General features: G+C 39.1%; 1 protein-coding gene across 1 annotated transcript; it reads right to left on the reverse strand.

The window, feature by feature from the left end:
• Positions 1-1,252: 1,252 nt before the first annotated feature.
• LOC113287160 lies at positions 1,253-2,238 on the reverse strand. The gene is made up of 2 exons (XM_026535839.1): positions 1,517-2,238; positions 1,253-1,392 (listed from the first exon to the last, which is right to left on the reverse strand). The coding sequence occupies exons 1-2, from the start codon at positions 1,935-1,937 to the stop codon at positions 1,334-1,336; spliced, it is 480 nt and encodes a 159-aa protein (XP_026391624.1). The 5' UTR covers positions 1,938-2,238; the 3' UTR covers positions 1,253-1,333.
• Between the last annotated feature and the right edge of the window lie 19,583 nt (positions 2,239-21,821).

Here is a 21,821-nt window from a genome sequence, read left to right on the forward strand (position 1 = left end):
AAGACGAAACCTGCACCATCACCCACTATTAAATGTCGCAGGTACTGGAAAAATTGTGAGTCAAACTGCTCTGAAGATGATTGGAGCATTTGGGGACAGGTGGTGCGTAGTGTGAAATATAGTTTAGAGACTCCAGTACAGCTTCGTAGGAGCAAAAGCTCACTCTGCGGATCCTGCATCTTTTTAATGGTATTCACTAAATGTGTAGACTTCGCAACTCGATAAAGCACCATGTCATTGCAGTACCGTGCATCGCGACTCACGGGCCCTCCCAGAACTTTTACACCAGTAGAAGGCTTGCTAATACTAGCAGGGAAGACGCCAGGTTCATCTTTTCTCAAATCGATTGTTGTCCAGAAGATTTCTGTCTTACTGACATTTAGCAGTAATCCCCTTGCTGGTCCTTCCCGTTGAATGATTCTGAGGGCTTTCACCACTTCTAGAGTGTCGCATGTAATGGTACCATCGTCAAGGTACCATGCATGTAAATCGAGTGTACACTCAGAAGCAATTCGGTTCACAAGAGGATGTAGGATAAGAGAGAAAAGTAACGAACCTAAAGGATCTCCCTGCTGAACACCTTTTGCTGAAGATAGCATGGAATTGTTATAGTAAATTCTGGATGGTTTGGAGTAGCAAAGCTCAACCCACCTGGATATGCTTGGGCATCTGGAACAGACCTCTTGTATCAACACAGTCCGGTCTACTAAATTGAAGGCGTTAGTGAAATCGATGAGCAACATAGTCATGTTGTCTTGGTCGCCTTTCAGTTCAATAAGCTCGTTTTCGGAATGTAATATGCCTTCACTGCCGCAGGGTATACCAACACGGAATTGATGATTTTTCAAGTATGTTGTCATTTCTTTACATACAGACATAGATGCTAGTTTGGAGCACAGACGTCTCCAAATTGTACCTACTGCGATAGGTCTCAAGACACCACCAGGCTTAATACGCGGAGTCAGTGGATCACTCGCTACATACTCGCCAAGAACTGCAGGGCAACTGCCTTCTAACCAGAGATTAATAACGCCGGCAATGGACTGTAGAAGTTCATCAGAAACAGCTGCGGAAGCACCACTAAGGGCATCTAGCAAATGCTGAGCGCTAAGACCATCTCTGCCACAGGAAGTTCCTTTTGGAAATCTTTTCACATCCTTCAATACAGCCTTAGTGTCGACATACTGTGCAGCATCTGCTATAGAATCTGCAGGGATTCTTGGAGGTGGTGCATAGGGGTGTTTTTGCTGCAGATCATGGAGGGTGTCAGGACTAGAGGTGGCAACACCATTAGATGATAAAATGCGTATTTCTGCCGTAAAATGGCCGTAGCTCAACTTTTTCCTGCGCGCCTCCAGGTTAGCATCTTTCTTCTTCTTCTTGGCAGGCTTCCTGGGTTGTGTGATTGGATTAGATAATTCCAGCAGGTTATGAACCAAAGTGTAGCAACCATTTGGTTCCCTCTATGTAGCCAAGGATTGATTGACGTTTGTTATTTGTAATTTCTTTCGCATACCTGATCTCTCTTCAGCAACGCTTTTGGGTATGTACATGTTCAAGGTACACACAAGTAATAGTGGAAGAGACAACCAAGCAGACAGATCCATGGGTTTGTCCAGGACATTTTCAAGAGTGGCTTTCAGGGTACGAGAGAAATTTAGCCTACAAGGGGGAGGGATGCTTACAGTGGTTGTTATCTGCCTCTGAAAGATTAAGTCCAGCGTCTCAAGAGATAGGGTTGCTGCCACAGTTCCATTGATGCCATCAATACTCTCAACCAATGGGGGTGTTTGAGGTTTCACTGTGTCAAGGATTAAAAATTCAACCCCATGATCATTGAGGGGACCGGTGATAACCTCGTGCGAGTGGCTAGAATCCTGGCGAGATTTTTTCCATGCATGAATACGCAGGCACTTGATGCAGAGCCAAGATTGCATGATACTCAAAACCCGTTCCCAGGCATTGAAGCGGTCATCATTATTCCTTATCCTCTGTCTACAAGCCTCTCTGGCATCCTCAGCAGGGAAGTGCTTGTCAAACAAATGTTTATAAATCGTACTTCTTGCATATCCATTACCACCAACACCACCATGACATCCATCAAAAATTTTGAATGGGCAAGGGATCTTGTCCTTATGTGATAAAGATATGGATGCGGCAGTCGTCCAGGGTGATGGCAAGGGTTCTAATGGCGAGTCATGAAGAATTCCAAAGATGGAGGATTGAGAAGATGACTGAGAGGATTAAGAAGCACGAGTTCGAGGCATAATGTGTCAAAACCATGAAGATAACTTCCAATAACTGTCAGGGTTTCCAATGAAAACTCGAGGATGATGCAGTGCATTACAGAAGAGGCCTATAGAATAATAAATCCTAATAAAACTGAAGAAAAAGAAGGAAAACAATGGATTGATGCACAAAAGAAAGGGAGTAGAAGTTGCAGGTTTTCAGACGCCTGCAAATCGCCCCCAATTCGCCGGACTTTATCTCTCTTCAGTTATTATTATTATTATTATTATGAAAGAGGGCCAGGAAGGCTTTTATTAAGATAGAAAACTAATAGTAGTTTACAAAGATTTGGCCGGGAGACATGTAACAAGTTGCGCCCCGATGCCTTTCTGAATAACGATACCCAACCTATGAAAAAGAAAACTGCCTAAGTTACTGTTAACATCATGACTAGCCATACAATTTTTCAATCTTTTCAATAGGATAATAAAGTCCTCACTGAGTTCCCCTAAAGTGGGAAAAGATAAAACACCAAAACCATATCCATGGGAAGAACATAGTTCGGCGTACTTGTTGCGTTTACAGGTAATATCAACAGAGATAGCATGTCCAGGAGTGAAAGCGCGATTTTCACCTTTGGAGAATGGTGAAACACCGGTGACATCAAAATAAATGTCTTGATCATTCTCCCAGTTGTACACCATGATATCCGTCGGTTTAAGAGGGATACTCCTATCAGATTTAAGACCCACTGACGCTTCTTTTCTGGCTGCAACTCCAGCTTTATAACACAACTCGATCAAAAGGTCTCTCACCATATCATTAGGATACTTTAAACCCACCTCGCTTGCATAGTGAATAGCGTGGTCGCCGAAGCGATCCATAGCTCTTTTACAACATGGGCAAGTGCTATCAGCGTCAAAGAGAGGTATACCTAAACGGTATTGAAGGACGGACCTGAACTGCCGCGATCCTATAGTATGGTTGAGGCCTCTGACAGGGATAAATTTAAGATAATCCTGTGCATGGGGTTTCCTGTTGCACTTCCATAAGATGGAGTCGCGCTCGGACAGTACATAGGTGGACGGAATTTCCTTCATGATAGCTTCGTAGTAACGGATCGCTAAAAGGTGCATAGGCTGTGGGCGACGTCACTGAGGTTGAAATATGAAGGAGAAATACCACATACATTTATGTACTAATCAAGTGCAAACTAAAAGTGATGGTTGGGTTCCACGGTACCCTGTAGAATGGTGTTCTGAAGGTTTCTTGTTTTTAAATAGGATGCTAATTATCGATACTGAACCGTGTCTTTCATTGTATACATTCCTAGTCCTCCGTCTTTGATTGGAAGAGTAGAAATACGTTGTTGAAGTTGGCCAAAACCTGCGCCATCACTTGTAATCAAATAACATATGTATTGAAGAAGATGTTCATCAAATTGAGTTTGTTCTGGCAGCAAGACTTGTGGACGGGTAGTTCTCATCGTGAAGTACAGTTTTGAAACGCCGGCACAATTTCGAAGAAGTAACAGCTCTGCTTGTGGATCTTTGAGTTTCTTAACACATTCCATCAGGTGAATGGTTTTTAAGACGCGAGCTGAGATAGAGTCACTGCAGAATTTATCTATGAGACTTACCGGCCCTCCAAGTAGGCAGACACCTTCAGAAGGTCTTCCAATTTCATGTGGGAAAACAACGACACTTCTTGGGTCAGTATGTGGCCAGACGATTTCAGTTTTTCGGAGATTTAAGCACAGTCCTCTTGCTGGTCCTTCTTCACGTATGAGCTGTAAGGCTTTGGCAACCTCAATGGTATCTCCAGCCAACGTTCCGTCGTCTAAGTACCATGTGTGGAGATCCAATTTACATTGTCGTGCAATGTTCTCCACGAGTGGGTGTAGAACCAAGGAAAATAGGAGGGGACCTAGGGGATCTCCCTGTTGAACTCCTTGGGAAGATAATGTAAATTCATCGTAGTACAATTTGGTCGGGCGTGCATAGAATGACTCCACGCACTTCGAAATACTAGGACACCTGGATCGCACTTCATTGATCATGACAGTTCTATTTACTATGTTGAATGCGTTTGTGAAATCAATAAGTAACATAGTCATAGTATCACAGGTACCTTTCAATTCCAGAAGACGATTTTCCGAGTGTAGAATACCCTCACCTCCGCAAGGAATTACCACTCCGAATTTATGGTTTCCAAGTTATGCTATCATATCCTTTAGCACGACGGAAACATCCAGCTTGGAGCATAGACGACGCCAAATGGTACCTACTGTGATAACACGAAGGCCACCCCCAGGTTTGATAAGAGGGGTTAAAGGTTCACTGGAAATGTCCTCTCCTAAAGCAGGTGGGCATTGTCCAACAAGCCACAAATTAATAACACCAGTAATAGATGCAAGCAGATCGTCTGCCACTGCAGTAGCAGCACCGCTTATTACATCCAACAAATGCTGAGCACGAATACCATCTCGCTCACAATACATACCTTTCGGAAAAATCTTTAGCGCTTTCACTACTGCCTGAACATCGACCGATACAGTAGCAGCGGCTGGATTGTCAGATGGAATAATGGGAGGCCGTGCAAGAGGGTGTTTCTGATGTAGTTCTCGGAGGGTGTCTATGTTGGATGGAGCAATGCCGTGGGAAGATAGAATGCGTATGGTAGCAGTATAATGGCCGAAGCTGAGTTTCTTTTGACAGGACTCCACATTAGTTTTGTGTTTCTTAGGAGACTATTTACGTTTTTGCTGACTTTGTTGATTTTGCAGAGCAAGCTCTAATATACGCTAGAAAATGTTAGCACATACGTTTGGTTGACCCCATTCCACTAAAGCTTGATTGATTGCAGCAATTTGTAGCTTCTTCCGTGTCGCTGATCTTGCTTCAATGTTGGTATGTAAAGATTGAGTGTGCAAATTGGTAACAACAGTAATTGAATCCAAGGGTATATCACACCTGGTTGATCAAGCACTCTATCCAAGGCAGTTTTCAAGGTCCTGGAGAAAAGCAATCTACATGGAGGAGGGATGCTGGCAGTTGTTGTAATCTGCTTCTGATAAACTATATCAAGTAGTTCCATGGAGAGCCCAATTGTTTCATCAGAAATTGCAGTATCGTTGGCCACTGCAGGTGCATGGTCTGCCATTGGTTTGTTGATTCCATGTATCAAGAAATCAGCGTATCTGCCATTGAAAGGGCCTGTTAAGATGGTACCGTGGTGAGGACGACATGATCTCTTCCACGACTGCACTTTCATGCAATCTCCACACAACCACATTTGCAGAAGGGTTATAAGTCTTTCCCATTCCAGATTTACTCCAGCATGAGTACGAATCCTCTCTTTACAAGTCAGTAAACGTTCTTGAGAAGGCCAATGTTGATCCTTAATGTGCCGAAGGATTGATGTCTTAGTGTATCCTCTTCCATTGCAGCCATCTTGATATTCATCAAAACCCTTGAAAGGGCAATGGGCCATCGCACTGTCTGATGATTCTTCATAGGGGATAAATTGATCGGTGTCATCAGTGTCCGAGGGTTGATCTTGTGAATAAGATGAACGTCTGGTTCTCGGCATTGAAGCATCAAAATAACTACAATAACCGTCTAAAGGATTTGGAAGTGGTATTTGTTTCAGCACAACAAAGATATCAAAAGATAGCGCAAACGATGGGGAAACAAAGGAGTGTTGTTTATTGAAAAGATCTTTGCGTAAAAGGGTGGGTAGTGACGGTATAATAATCCTCTTTTTTTTTTTTTTTTACAAAAAAAAAACTTTGTTCATAAGATAAAGGAATTTACACAGAAATGGTGGGAAGCCGGGCAACAAGTTGTGCCCCGACGCCTTTCTGGATAGCCAACCCTACCCTTTGAAAAAGAGAACTACCTAATTTGCTATTAGCATCGTAACTAGCTAAGCAATTCGTCAATCTCTTCAAGAAGACAATAAAATCATAGCCCAACTCACCCAATGTAGTAAAAGCCAAAACGCTAAATCCATAACCGTGTGTGGTACATATATCCAAATATTTAGTATTTTTACGAGCAACATTTATAGAAATAGCATGACCTGGAGTGAAGCTTCGAGTCCTATTTCCGGGAAACGGCGAGGTCCCCGTGACGTCAAAACATGTATCACGACCATTCTCCCAGTTGTACACCATTATGTCTGCGGGTTTCAAAGGAACATTCTGATATGACAAGAAGCCCATTGATACTTCTTCCTGGCAGCAACACTTTCCTTGTAGCATTTACCCCCAACTTCACTTGCACAATGGACTGCGTGATCACCGAAAACATCCATGTGCCGCTTACAGATTGCAAAAATGCTTTCCTCGGGGAAGAATGGGATTCCTAGTCTGTATTGAGTGACAACACGGAACTGTTTGGGACCAATAGTTTGATGTAGTCCAGCAATTGGTATTGCCTTCAAATAATCCATAGCATGCTCAGTCTTGTAATTTCATGATATTTCCTTCACTTTAAGGAAACTCCTTTGTTTCAACAAATTCCTTGATTTCATGATATTTCCTTCAAATCATGAAAATAATATAAAATTAGGAAATATTCCATGAGACCAGGCTTATTTTCCGGCCGGCCATGCCATAGTCATAGCCGGTCCCATACTTTATGATTCCTTATTTTATTATTATTTCCTTCATCTTATGAAATTCCTCAGTTTGAGAAAAACCCTGATTTCTTCATATTTTCTCAAATGTTGCTCAAACGTGCATCAAAAAATATCAAAATTCTCAGGACTGAAACATGAACATTTTGGTGACATGGGAATATTACCTTGACCGACCAAGGTTGCCCCTTTGGCTTGCAAGAAGCCGGTCCCACATATTTTCATAATTTGACCTAATTTGTTCATATTAGGTTCAATCGCTTCCAAACAACTTAGAATTTCATCAAATGATCGTCAGTCGATCCCATGACCAACCAGGGCCGGTTCCATGACCCCTTGGTCGGTCCCCCATCTCTTCATAATTAGGTTTTATCACCTAAGGCTCAGACGAGCACCATTTTAATAAATGATTAAACCAGCATTTAATCATCCTTTCACCAACTGGTCTTCAAGAGACTTTGGTATTTGCTCACTCGAGCATCTGGGCGTTACATGGACGGTCCATCATCCCATGTATCCGGTCCCTCCTTAACTCCTTGGTTGATTTTCAATAAATCATCAATTAATCAAAATTAGGGTTTCGAATCCAAGGCTCTGCAAAGCATAATTCTGAGCAGATTCAAACACTAGTAATTTTACGTTGATCCCGTGATCAACATTTTAATTAATTATACTCGGTCCAGTTGCCAGTATTTTAAATTAATATTTTATTTGGTCCCGCTACCAATAATTCATCAAACGAGCAACATTTGCTCAGGCTAAGGAATATTGATTCAACTATCAATATTCAAAAATTTAATCAAATGAGCAATATTTTCTCACCTTAACTATTAACATTTATTCGACAGTTATACCTCTGTCTCAACAGACACGTTCAATTCATGGGTCCTAGAACATTTACAAATCACGTTCGAATCAGAAATACAAAGACTTATCGTCTCATAACGTCAACAACTGAATAACTAAATACATGTCTTCCTTGCAGGCTCCACAATCACGAGACATCAATCGTGTCACATGGGGGGATATCAATTAGGGTTTTGGTCTAGCGGTCTACGGCACGTGTGTTCATACACACGATGAGAATGTGAGCAAGTCGTGCAAGCAGTTAGGGGAGTTAGTAAAGTAGTGGGTATAAAATCAACCAAGTCTCCGCACGATGAGCTACTGGTTTTAACACGATTTCCACTTCCCCACTCTTTGACTCCAGCAATTGTCACACTTCATGGGATCAAGGTGTCTACAATTCTTGCAATATAAATAAGTCTCTGAATCATGATTGAAACAACAAACAATCTCTCTTCAAAAGACAACAAGGGATTAAGAACTCAACGTGCGAGCAATTACTCTCGACAGAGCAAAATTCAATCAATCAGAACTTATCTTATTTCTTCACGCAGAATACACAACACACCTACAATCAATCACCATTGATCTCACACATTTATCAGCTTCCCTCCTGCAGATCGACCCATCCACTCTTGTGACCGAATTGACTCTGGAACGACCATTGTCTTGGTTTAGGCCGGAGTCTTACAGATTGATCTCTCGAATTTAAGCACTCCCTTTTTGCAGTGCATTTGTGTGAGGTTAAGCAGTTTGCTCGGTTCGAGGAGTATCCTCCGCACGGTTGTCTCCTCAATTCCTTAAAAGCCAGCAAATCGTTTTGCCCCATCTACAGATAGATAATCAAATGAATCTAAATATTCTTAAAGAGAGTTGTTCAAATTTTCACTATCTCGTAGAAAATATCCATGAACAATTTGAAGCATACTCGGTTTGGTTTGTAACTGTACAAACTACTTATACAAGAACCAATTCATGAACATAATGCCATGGTTTGCAAAGAAAGATCGCATACCTTAAATTATTAAAGTTCCAGCGACTTTAGTTCGCAAACCGAGTTCGCAAACGAACCTGAGTTCATGAGTATGAGTTGTCATACTTACCGATTTTAGAACCTAACCACTGTGTTCGCAAACTGTGAGTATGCGAACCAAAGTTCCGGACTTGCCTAGTAATGTTGTTTGCAATCACTGTTTGCAAACCACAGTTCCGTACCTTTCACAGGTAAACCCGTTCCTAAACACAATTCGCAAACAAGAGTTCCGAACCTGAACTAGTACTTCACAGTTCGCATACTCACTACACCATTTTAAGGTATTAGCAACCTGTCATAGATGTTGCTAAACGGGGTCACAACAGGCTTTCAATGTTGTTAAACACGGTGGCGCAATTTTTAGCAACGACATAAGCTTTGTTGCGAATCTCGGTCAGCAACAGCGCTTGGCGTTGCGAATTTTTTTCTGTTGCTAACTTGTTGCTAATTACAGGAATACCCTTACCCGGAACTAGATATTGTTGGTCTGGTTCTAATTTAGAAACAGAAGACTGAGGTTCCTAATTTTTTGCAACCACACAAAAAAAGGTCAAGTCTCTTTTTATTGACCTAGTCAAAATTCATTGCCCCCACATTTCCCCCCTGCAATTACCCAATTCCCCATATTCAACATCCACACAGATATACAAACTACAATGGCAATACAAAACTAATACAAATGTAGTTGAGAATCACCACTAGATAATATTATAATTAAAGAAAGGATTCTTCAGTTGAAACAAATATACACAAGTAAACTTATGTATGTTGTGACTGACATACAATATTCAATCTATGTTGATGTTTATAAATGGATGGGTAACCTAGTTTGTGCCAACTGACAGAGGCATTGAAAAACAGGGAAAGAAAGAATAAATATCACTAGAAGTATCACCAGACTCCGCTTGCTTAACCAATCCCCTCGGCAAAGATTTCAACTGCTTCTAAAATATCACCAGAGTACTGCTTTTTGACTTAAGCCCAAATACCTGCATAATACCCAATTTGATGTTTCAGTACTAAGTCCAGAAACAAAAGACTAAACCCTAGATTTCGATTATTTTATGTCTGCATCCAATAATAATGTTACGTTAGTTGATGATAAAAGAACATACCATCAGAAGAGTATGGGGTTAACCAATAGCCCAAGTAGTGCTGCTTATTTATGAATGTCATATAACCTGTCTGCGGTGAAATTCTTTCAAAGTTACAAGTATCTCATAGTCACCATAGTTACCGTTATAAGGTGACAACAAGAAAAGAAAAAAAAGAGGAAAATAATTTTGTTAATAGGGAATCCAATGATAGAAAATATGTTCTCCATTTTTTAATATAGAACTAATTAAGACCTAGAAAACTAGAATGTCCATAAACAATTCCGCACAATTAAAGGATTGAATGTCTACTAAAATATGCAACGTACTATGCATATGGCATAGTAGGATATGAAAAGAGAAATTTTCTATTTAGTCCACTAAATCCGATCCAGGTTATTATGTAGTCCAGCTGCAAAAAAAAATATCCGGAGGTCCAAAAAACATTTAAAAAGTTAAAAGTACTTGACTGCCCTCACCACTCACGTGTGTACATTTATTCCTCGTTTTTCTTCTTTATTTTTCAGACGAAATGCATCTTCTTCTTCATTGTTTTCATCTACAGACGAGAACTTTTTCCTTCTTCTCAATCAACAATACCAAAAACAAAAATCAACCTAAACCCATGCTTAATCATCACTAAAAATCGATCATTATAGGCAACAAAAACCAAAAATCTCTAATCAATCTTCTTCAGGAAACCCTAACTCAATTTTCAGCAACCTTAACCGTTCCAATAATTTTCAATCTGAGAAAATGGTTACCACAAGGGAGATTAAACGAACAATTAGAGAAGTAATTGTAGAAGAAACTCCTTCACCAGCAAAAACCAGAAGGAAAAACTGTCGTTAATTAATCAACAACAAAAACCAAGGAAAAACCCGCTGCAAATTTACCAACAACGAGAAGTATGACAACAGCTTTTGAATCTGATATTCCTTCATCAACAAAAATGAATGAAAACGACGGTACTCCTTCACCAGAAGCTAAAGGAAAGAAATCAAATTTAATAATGAAAAAAGGTAAACATCTATTCAAACTTTTAGACTACATATCAATATGTAGTGTTGGTACGTAGATTTGCAAAATGTAGAAATTCTTTTGCATGTGGAAAATCTGTTATGTTTTGTTGTGTTTGATATGATATGTAGTGATACATATTAATATGTAGTGATTTTTTGCATTGGTGTGTTTGTTATCAATATTATGTAGTGAATTACATATCAATATGTAGTGATTTTTTGCATTGATCTGTTTGTTATCAATATGTAGTGATTTATTGAACATGAATATGTAGTAATTCCTTAATTATTATGGCAGTAGCATTGTTGTGTTTTTATGAATATGTAGTGATTTATTGAATATCAATATGTAGTAATTCTTAATAACGAGGGGACGCTCCCCTCGACCCCCATAAATGGTGATACTATTCATATCAATATGATATGTAGTGATATTTGCATTCTGTTACTTTGTTATGGGAGTAGCATTGTTGTGTTTGTTATGAATATGTAATGATGCATTGTGTTACTTTGTCAAGTAGCAATATGATTGATATTACATATCAGTGGACAGTATACATATTGTTATGTAGTGTATATTCCTATCTAGATATGTAGGTTATTTGTACGATATGAACAATACTTATTGACATGTAATATTATGAAACAGTACATATTGACATGTACTATGTGAAAAACATCTTTTATGCTTGAATAAGAATCAATACATATTGATAGGTACAGTTGGTACTTTATCTTACATAGTTATTAGGTACATATCACTGCATTGTTGAAGCCCAGCGAGAGAATTAAACTTTTCCACATGGTGGGCATCTTTCTTACGGGTATCAGGTGCGTCTAGTTATTCTCACTCAATCGTTCCAATTTAACTTGGTGTCAAAATATTGATATGTATTATTGGATATCTAGTAGGACATATTGACATGTGTTGTAGGATTTGAGAGATTAGGTACATATATGTATTGTTGGATATCTAGTAGAACATGTTGATATGTGGTGTAGGAACTTGAGAGATTTAGGTACATATTGGTATGTATTTGGATATCAAGTAGGTACAAAGTTATATGTACTACCCTGCAAAGTGTAAAAATGTACATACTAATATGTACTAATGAACCCAGTACTTAGATCCAACAATATATGGTAGTATTTACTAGGTAAAATACCTATTATTCACCTAGTACATATTGATACAAAAATGCAGGAGACTTATTCTTAGTTGACAGTACAAGAGAGCCTAGTTAATTTTGTGGACGCCATTTTATTTTTGATTTTGGTTTACTTTCAATTATGGTATATACTGTTTGAAAAAAACACTATTATCTGTGGATATTGATATGTAATAGGTGAATAACTTGTTTACATGTTTTCAGTATCATTTCGACCACCCGTAAGACTTCATTGGAGGACAAGAGACTTACATTCTTAAACCTATCAGGGAGATGGAGAAAAGGAAGTAAACATCGAAGAATTCAACATTCACCTAGTGTGGAACACCTCAACAAGGGACATCGCCAATCACGTGTGGTACGTATATCTCATTCTTCTTTTTATTTTTTCGAAGTTGTTCTTTTTCGGACGAAAACTTCATCTACTTTCTCAGACGAAAACTTCTATTCTTGTCAATCAACAACATCAACAACTAATTCAACCTAGAAACATGCTTTAGGTAGAAAGGTAGTTTATCCATGTGGGTAGTTACATATCAATATTGTGGGTCTTTATGTAGCTTTAGGTACATATTTAGATGTACTGCGAGTTTTGTTCACTAATAGCTTTAGGTAGATATTTAAAATATATAGAATCCAGTAAATATTTAAATGTACTGAGAGTCTTTGCGGAAATCAGTGTATAAACACATACTGTACCTGATGGTACATATTGATAAGTACTGATTGGAAAACTGACTATTGATATGTATTAATTGATAGGTACATATTGATATGTACTACTGGATACTTATTACATATGTATTAGGTACATATATCAAAATGTATTACCTTGCAAAAGTAAAAGTAAAAATGTTCTTGTGCTTTGTCACTTTGGTCCATCAATATCTTGGGTTCTTGTCATGTATTTTCATCGTTTTTCAATACATATGTATTAAGTACACAGTATATGTTATTTTGCAAATTTATGTAAGAATATATTGATGTGCAACTGATAAAAAAACTGTCTTACAGTACATATCCATCAGTACATACTGATATGTACCTAGAAATTCATATTACACATGTACTTGTGATTTGTTACTTAGGTCGAATGATATATTGGGTTTTTGTCGGTAAATATATTCTCATCATTTGTAGTATGTTTTGCAGTCATTTCCCATAACAAGATTCGTGAAGAAGAGTTAGGATCCGCATTGCTCGCAAGAGGAAAGATGATGAAGATGCAAAGGAAGAGCTCTACTCACTTATAATTGTAGCATAAATTTTGCAGAAGGTCTCAAGGGTTTGGCACTAACGTCGTTGAAGAATGATGATTAGAGTTGATGTTAAAGATTGGTGTTTATTTTTTTTAGCTAGAACCGAAAGAAAGTTAGATTAATATTAATATTTTAGTTCTTTTTCAGATCGTTTTTTTTTTCTGATTGAATTCTTAGTTTTGAAAACAACATCCTTTAGGATAAATATACACTTCTTTTTTGTCGACAATAATGTTCGCAGTCATAATGTCCAACAGAGAAACTGTACTTGTCAAGTAAGATCAAGCTTGTTTTGTATAACACGCACTTCATTAGTGTCTACCAGGGATGGAATCAGTAATATAAATATATATAAAACTCTTAAGAATTCCGAGAAAATCAATACAATGAAAATATTGTATGGTTTAGCTATTAATTGGGTTTGTTTACAAAGATATCATCCCTTTTGAGATGCGAGAATCATCTCCATCCAACTGATGTTTCTTGTCGTCTTCTTCTTTGCACCTGTATATTTCCTATAATCTTCAATGACTTCACTCACATTCCTGAACCTAAAAGAAATTATTCCGTAAAATCCCTAATATTGATTGCCGAACATGAAAAGAAATTTCTTGACCAATTGTCTGCCAAATCTGCCTGAACACATGGGAATAAAACATACATATTAGATTACTTAACCTAAAAGAGATCAATAACAGAATATCAAGAGGCTAGTCATCCACATCAATGTTCCTAAAAATTAGATTAACCGAACTGCGAAAAGTTGAGGACAACATTAAGTGAAATCCCAGTACATATTGATATGTACTGAGTGAAACCCAATGCAAGGAAACGCCGCTTTTCAGCTCACGATAAACATAAGTCATTATATTCCATATACATGTTCTTATGAAAGTACATTAAAAATAATTGTACATATACATACGTTTCTCTTTCTTTCACAACCTATAGTATACACACTGATCCAAGGATTGTGGTGCTGCTTTTGAGGAAACCCCATATAAAAACATCTTCAGAATTTGTGTATGGATTTAATGAGTGGCTACACTAGTCACTCGGTTAAAAATTTCTTGTTTACACCACACACCAATTTTTTTTTTATATTCATTATAAAAATTAGAGTACATATACAAACGTACTGAAAAAAGTTAGTAGGTATTGATATGTACTGTGAAAACCTTGTACATATTGATATGTACCGAGTAAAAACTAGTAGACATCGATATGTACTCCAAAAAACAATTGTGGTTAGTTCTAAAATACATGTTAATACTGTCAAAATAGAGTTAAACAGTTGACCTCCATTACATAAGTATGTTGAATTAATATTAGAAGCCATGAAATCAGATGCATTTAGATTTTAGAAAAAAGATATATCACATGTCTCCTAAAGGTTTGCACCTATTTGTTATTATTAATAAAGAGGAATACAGTTTTACCTGATCAAAAAGGAATATAATCTATCATGCTCATTGAGTCTACAAGTCCAACTCCATCAGAAACCCAAGCTCCACAAGTGCACCCTTGAATCAGCAGCACCGCGAAACGATGAATGGAAGCAAAACCTTTAAAAATCCCGATTTACATATAACATCTAAAACAAAACTAGTAAGTTATGGAAATAATATTTACCCGAATAGAATGAATGAAGAAGCATGCCTCTTTAGCTTATTTCTACTACACTAGTTTCACCCTTTATCTTATTTTCTTTTGTTGGTTCTCTTTTGTTTTCTGCAATTTGCGAAGTTTTTTAAGGGAATGAATCTCATACAATATAGCAGATTATAAAAATTGGAAACCAATAAATTTCTAAAGAGATTCAAAATGAAAAAAAAAACAGTGCATCTATATATATGTATTGAAAAAAACAAGAACTAAAAACCCAGTACATATTGATGTGTACCAAGTGAAAACCCAATACATATTGGTACATTCTGAGTGAAAACACAGTACATATTCATAAGTAGTGAGTAAAAACCTGACTACTGGACTCCATCAACATCAAACTTGACTACTAGAGTACTGGGAAACGAATCAAAAGAAAACCCAAGAACCATCATAAGGATACCAATTAACTGTTGCATCAAAAAACTGCTTTCACTTTCTGGAAAATACAGCTAGTAAAATATGTATAATACCACTAACTTTGTCAAGCTAAGACCAATCAGTATTGATCAACGAAGAAGAATGCCAATTAAATTAGACATACCCGTAGGAAGAGAAATAGCTTCTTTTGCACTTATTCCTTTTCTGATATCATCCATTCTTCTTTTTTTATCATCAATTCATTTATGATGCAAATATGATCATCTCGGATCTAAACAAAAATCTATTCCCTGAATCATGAAATTGACTAATGCTTTTACTAACATAATAAACAACACTCAATTTTCTCACTTTACGTGTAAATGAATTGTTTAGAAAACTGAAAACTAATTAATCTTCATGAGCAGAAGAAATAACAGATCTTTAAATCCAATGAAATTAATTCTGCATAAAATATTTTATCATCAAAAAAGCTCCAGAAAATCAAATTGATCAACATAAACTAACCGCTCCATCAAATAAAAGGTTAAAATTAACCACATTTAAATCAAAATTAAACACGGATTGAAGATAACCTAACGTCAAATCAGAAAAAATAAAGTTCATTCACCTACCATATAACAACCAAAAGATAAACTTTGAAAACCCTAAAAATGATTTCTCCTTTTTAAACAACACTAAAAGATGTTTAAGATCAAGATTAGAAGAATTATAAGAAGACTTAGCTTTTGGAAAAGAAACAATTGTCCATCATCATCGCGATTTTGAAAAAACCTAGTCTTCATGAATATCCAGAGATGCTTTGATGTACGAAATTGAAACGAAGAAATGAAGTTTTCTGTATTCAAGGCTGCCTCAAATAATGTTTCTATACGTAGGGATGTTTTGGGAATATACCAAAAAGGAAATAATAAGTCCGCACGTGTACCGGATTAGAGAGTACAAGATCTGGTCCAAAAACATGTTTCTGGACCAGCGATTAAATTTTTTCTGGTGCTGGACTACACATTAACGGGTTCTCTTATAACTGGATTAACCAGTAATTCCTAGATATGAAAATGAGGAGTCACCTGGAAATATTTGAAGTGTTTTGTGGTCTTATGCACATCCAGTGAAGATGAAGAACTAGATTTTCTTGTATGATTTCTTCAATTTTTTCAGATGTAAACGGAGGCTCTTCCTTTAAAAATTCTAAAATAAAATAAAATTATACCAGGTTATTTTTTATGTCCAACAAATGCATAAAGTAACATGATTTAGAACACAAGTGTTGATGGTGGCTTTTAGTTTTGGGTCAAAATCGTAAAACCTTGCATCTGACGTCAGTCTGCAAGGAAACAGTGTCGTGAGGGCTAACCTCTCCACCAGCATATTTATTGACCATTCAATATATTTATATGAAATTTATCCAGACTGGCGAATGTAGTAACCATCCCAAACGCTCTGTAAATTTCGGCACCTCGCCAATACAAGACTCACTGAGTACTTTCCTGTGATATGTTCCCCGGCAGAAACCCTAATATCGGTATGGCATCACGGATTTGTCTTCGCTCGCAGCAGAGTAGCATGAACCTCCAAGTACCAAAATTAAGGCCATTGCAAAAAATGCTCAGACGGAAAGCACACTGCATTCTGTAAATAAGGATTTTTGTGGAAGCATACAAAATCCAGCCAATTATTGTGATAACTCATCAAAAACTCATAAAACCGACTAACTTGCAAAAATTAGGGTTTCGCGGCCCGCGCAGCATACTAGACCCCTTGGTCGAAACTATGCTTAGCCAAACTAGGCAATCCGCCACAGCGCACTGGAAGTGTGGCCACGCCCTAGCTTGCTGGCCCCACTTCCCATCGACCAATCAGGTTTCTCTAAAGCCGCCACGCGCACTAAAAGGGGAGCCACAACCATGCTTGTCCGGCCCCCTACTTTCATTGACAAATTATGTTGCTCCAAACCCGTCGCAGCTTTAAAAGAGGTTGCCATACTAAGTTGGTTTCCCAAAAACCCGCGCCAACACGCCGAACGTGCATGCCAGACGCACATGCCAATCGGCATGCCAAACATGCCAAGAAGCATGCCAAAACCGCCAATACGTGCATGCTAGACACACATGCCAATCGGCATGCCAAAGATGCCAAGCAGCATGCCAAACACGCCAAACGTGCATGCCAGACGCACATGCCAAGGAGCAAGCCAAACCCGCCAAAACGTGCATGCCAGACACACATGCCAATCGGCATGCCAAACATGCCAAGCAGCATGCCAAACATGCCAAGCAGCATGCCAAACCCGCTAAACGTGCGTGCCAGACGCACATGCCAATCGGCATGCCAAACCCGCCAAACGTGCATGCCACACGCACATGCCAATCGGCATGCCAAACCCGCCAAAACGTGCATGCTAGACGCACATGCCAATCGGCATGCCAAGCAGCATGCCAAACCCGCCAAGACACGCGTGACAGACGCAAATACCAATCGTCATGCTTAACTTGCCAAACACGCATGCCAGGCGCACATGCCAAACGACATGACATATACGCTAGTTAGGGTTTCGGCATACCAAACCCTAATTTAGACAAAGTTGCCAGGCGCCGATAGAAGGTAGCCATAATCAACGGCTATCCTTCCTCATGAGATGCAATCTCATCCATCCAAGTTCGCCACCGAGCTGACAGACTTGTGGCAACTTTCATGTGACCAGCCGCCTAAAATTAATGGCCATGGCTACGCCAAGCGCCAATTGCACCACCGTGCCACTGAGATGCACGAGCAATTCTAGCCATGCCGTATTGCTACCGGCGTGCACCAAAACACCACTGCGCCATCTTCAGGCGCCAACACAAGGTAGCCAAAATCAACGGCTACCCTTATTTCATAAGATGCGATCTCAGCCATCGAAGTTCGCCACCAAGCCGGCGAGATTGTGGCAAGTTTTAGGCGACCAACCAAAGACGAGCCTAATAGCATCACATGTTATTTACCTGTGGCAAGCCTCTCAATTTCAACTTGCTACGCGTAGCAAAGTGCTACATGTTTTCCACGATAACACTCGAGACATCAAAACATGTCAGAAACTGGGGGATACTCATCAGGGTATTGGTCTGGCGGTTTACAGCGTGCGGCGTGCAATACGCCTGTTACAAGAAAGTGTCATAAAGCGAGGCGGTTAGTAATGGTGAAACATATCCTTCATTATGGAAACATCAATTCCAGGCGTTACCCGTTACTCTTTTCTTCTACCACTCAACCGTTTTCGCTTCCTACGAGACCAAGTTACGTTTTATTGCGACTTGTATAAATAGGTCTCACCTATTTCCACCAAACACAAGTTTTTGGTCAGAGAACAATACATATCCAGAAATCACCTGATAGCTTTTCACTCAGCTATCCAGTCCAATTTTCTGATACAAAGACGACACCATCAGGCTACCTCCTACCAGACGCCCAGCAACCGAAGCGGAAATGGCACACCCCAAATATTTTCGCTACCACAGATTTGTACACCACCCGACCAGTGACTACAATAAGCTAAAGCATATCTTCAAAGAAAAGATAGAAGCAGGGGAACTTCGATTGGACAATGAAAGAGTTCACAGAAATCCACTTCCAGTCAGGAGTTGCATGGTCTTTGGGGACTCTGTACACGAAACTGTGCAATCCATGATGCAGCATATGTGCGAAATTCTCTATCTCTCCGAGACACAGCGTCAAGATATCTTCACAGCCCTTAATCGTGTTGTATCGGGAAAGCGACTCTTTCCTACTTAAGAAACCACGCCAGAACCCCAAACTCTCTCGGGAAGCGGTGCTGGAAAATACAACTGGGGACCGCTGGCCACGGTCTATCTGAGGGACGCCGAGCTCGAAAACACATTGATCGATGTGGCCTCTGACTTCAACATCGTTTCCATAAAAACTCTGAGAGCTGTCAGAGTTTCGAAACAGGAGGCTACCCGTTCCCCAACCGTGGTCAAAAACTTGAAAGGAGAGGCGATGGATGCATATGGCTACATCAACCTTGAAATTAAGGTGGGAGACACTCTACACATGGAAAATTCCACATTGTCAAAGAACTCTCAGATTATGACATGATTCTGGGGCGCGCATGGGTACATGGAAACAAAGCGAAGTTAAGATTATTCCCCCTGCCGATGTCGATACCTGAAAGAATTTCCAACAAGCCGTCCAACTTTGAAGATTACATCTTGCGGTATCAACAACTTACCAATTTAACTCAATTGCCTGGAGAAAGCCCGTCGACGTTCATTTGCAGATTAAGAACACAAGTAAGTTTGGTTAAACAACCCTTTCTGCACCCAGTCACCTCTCCTCTCGGCCAGGCATGGGGACTCAGTCCGATTATCAACCCAGGCGTCATTAGAAGATGTGAATGGGACGTTGGGCCTTTCAAGCGCTTTGCCAAAAATTTGGAAGCTATCACAGTCAAATATGACAAGCTCAAAAATCAAATGGTTGCGCAATGCCCAAACCCGTTTCAAATTGGAGATTTGGTAGTCAAGACGACCTCATTTCAAGTTGGAGATGTAAAGTGAAGATAGCCGCTCGACCCGGTCCGCCTAAAGAAAAGAAAGACGAGTCATATCTGGTGGCAGATGTCATCTTAAGTGGTTACTTCAAACCCATCAATGCCGACAAATTGGAAGGTGTGATGATTCACTCGCGATGGCTCAAACCCTTCAATACCTAAAACGCCGTGCTACCTTCACCTCCAGCGTTCTCTCCTTTCAGCATTTCCTTCAGCATTTTTCCCTTTTCATGCAATGTTTGTAACTTCTCTAAAATGGTTGCATTGCCTGCATTCATGAGTAGAGTTTTCAATTTCAATTAAAGAACATCTTTCCTTAAAAAGTTTTCCCAAACCATCTTAAAAGAAAAATACCAAGTAAACCCAAACTTTCACAGAGTCCTTACCCGTCAATTGAAAACCAGAGAAACCAAACCACCACAAAAAATATCTATTCAAAAATACTTAAGAAGGGAATATGCAAAGAAGATGATCATCAGGCGGCAGAACAGATATCTTCCTCAGAAATGTCCGGATTCAAATCTCACCTTACGCTCCTATGTTTTTCGGGATGTGTGACAACAATGTTGCTACAAGGGAGAGCCAAGAAACAGGTCGGACGAACCTTTAACCATTGTTGTTATTTCCCCTATTTTGAGTTGCTACGAGTGATGTCGGTATTCGGAAGCATTGGCTGCGAAAACAACAGGCTGGCTAGTACCTGTGGCGAATTCCATCCACACTATTTATGTACGGCGTCTGTCCATCTAATGGATGACCAGAAGGGGTGAGCAACTTATTTTCGCATGAAGGGTTTTTGGATCTTCTCAGTATGAAGGTTTTATTAATTCATTCAGAGATGAGAAACCATAAAAGGTGAATAACGGAATGTTACTTGGAGAAACCCTAACTCCGCCATGAAAACAAGAAAGTGAAAATAAATCCTTGAAATATCAAAAGCGGCTACACACCGAGGAGAAATAGCAAAAAAAAAAAAAAATGGTCGTCAATGGCAGACGCCTGGATCAATAACGCCTCCATCAGAGCCTTTTCAAGCACTTTCCCCAGCATCCTCTCTGGCAGCAAACGTTTCATCCAGACGCCACCTCGGCAGCAACAATTTCAGCATCCCATCCAGAAGCCGCTTCGGCAGCAGCAAATTCCACATCCTGTCCGGCGTTTGTTTCAACAACAATTCCATCGTATGTTTCCATGACTTCTCCAATGGCTCCAACATATGTTTCCTCCGCCTCCTCGTCTGCCTCGACGACATCCTCAGTAGTCGCTCCAATGTCCCTGACAGCAGTTTCAGCGTACCCTCCATAAGCTGCTACAGTTTCGCAAACCATGTCGACATCTTCCTCAGGAGCTTTTCCAGCGTCCTTTTCAGGATGGCCTGGTTCGTCCGCATCAAATTCGAGAATTATGATGTGTTTTCAAAGTTGTTGTAGTAATAAGATTCGTTCAAGACTTGTGAAAGCAGATTTTAGACTTAATTTTAAATAAAAATATAGGAAACTTAAATAAAAGTGATATGAAAAATATGGAGAAGACTAGGGCTATGGATTACACTAATTACCAATATCAAAGTGATTTTTTATATTCTCTCATTATAGTTATGCAAATCCTTCATTCAAATTGATTCTAAATATTGCAAAAGTTGATTTTTTAGAAATAACAATTGTAAATCGAAAGTATGGGACATCAAAACCCTAGGCTAGCATGCTCCATCAATTGAAACAACAATTGTTTAACAAAAACCATTTTTTTTCTTCTATTTATTTATCAAGGAAAATAATCATATAATAATTGCATAAATTAAATAAAATAGAGATTACCACATTTTATTGGTGAAATAGCTTCCTCCGTCGCCCCAGAGGATGGGTTTAGCTCATCATTGTATAAACTTGCTCAAAGTATTGATTCATGCTCAAAATTTGTTTACAAAGATGAA

The sequence above is a fragment of the Papaver somniferum genome, chromosome 6 (genome assembly GCF_003573695.1).
Source record: "Papaver somniferum cultivar HN1 chromosome 6, ASM357369v1, whole genome shotgun sequence".
NCBI classification, from domain to species: domain Eukaryota; kingdom Viridiplantae; phylum Streptophyta; class Magnoliopsida; order Ranunculales; family Papaveraceae; genus Papaver; species Papaver somniferum.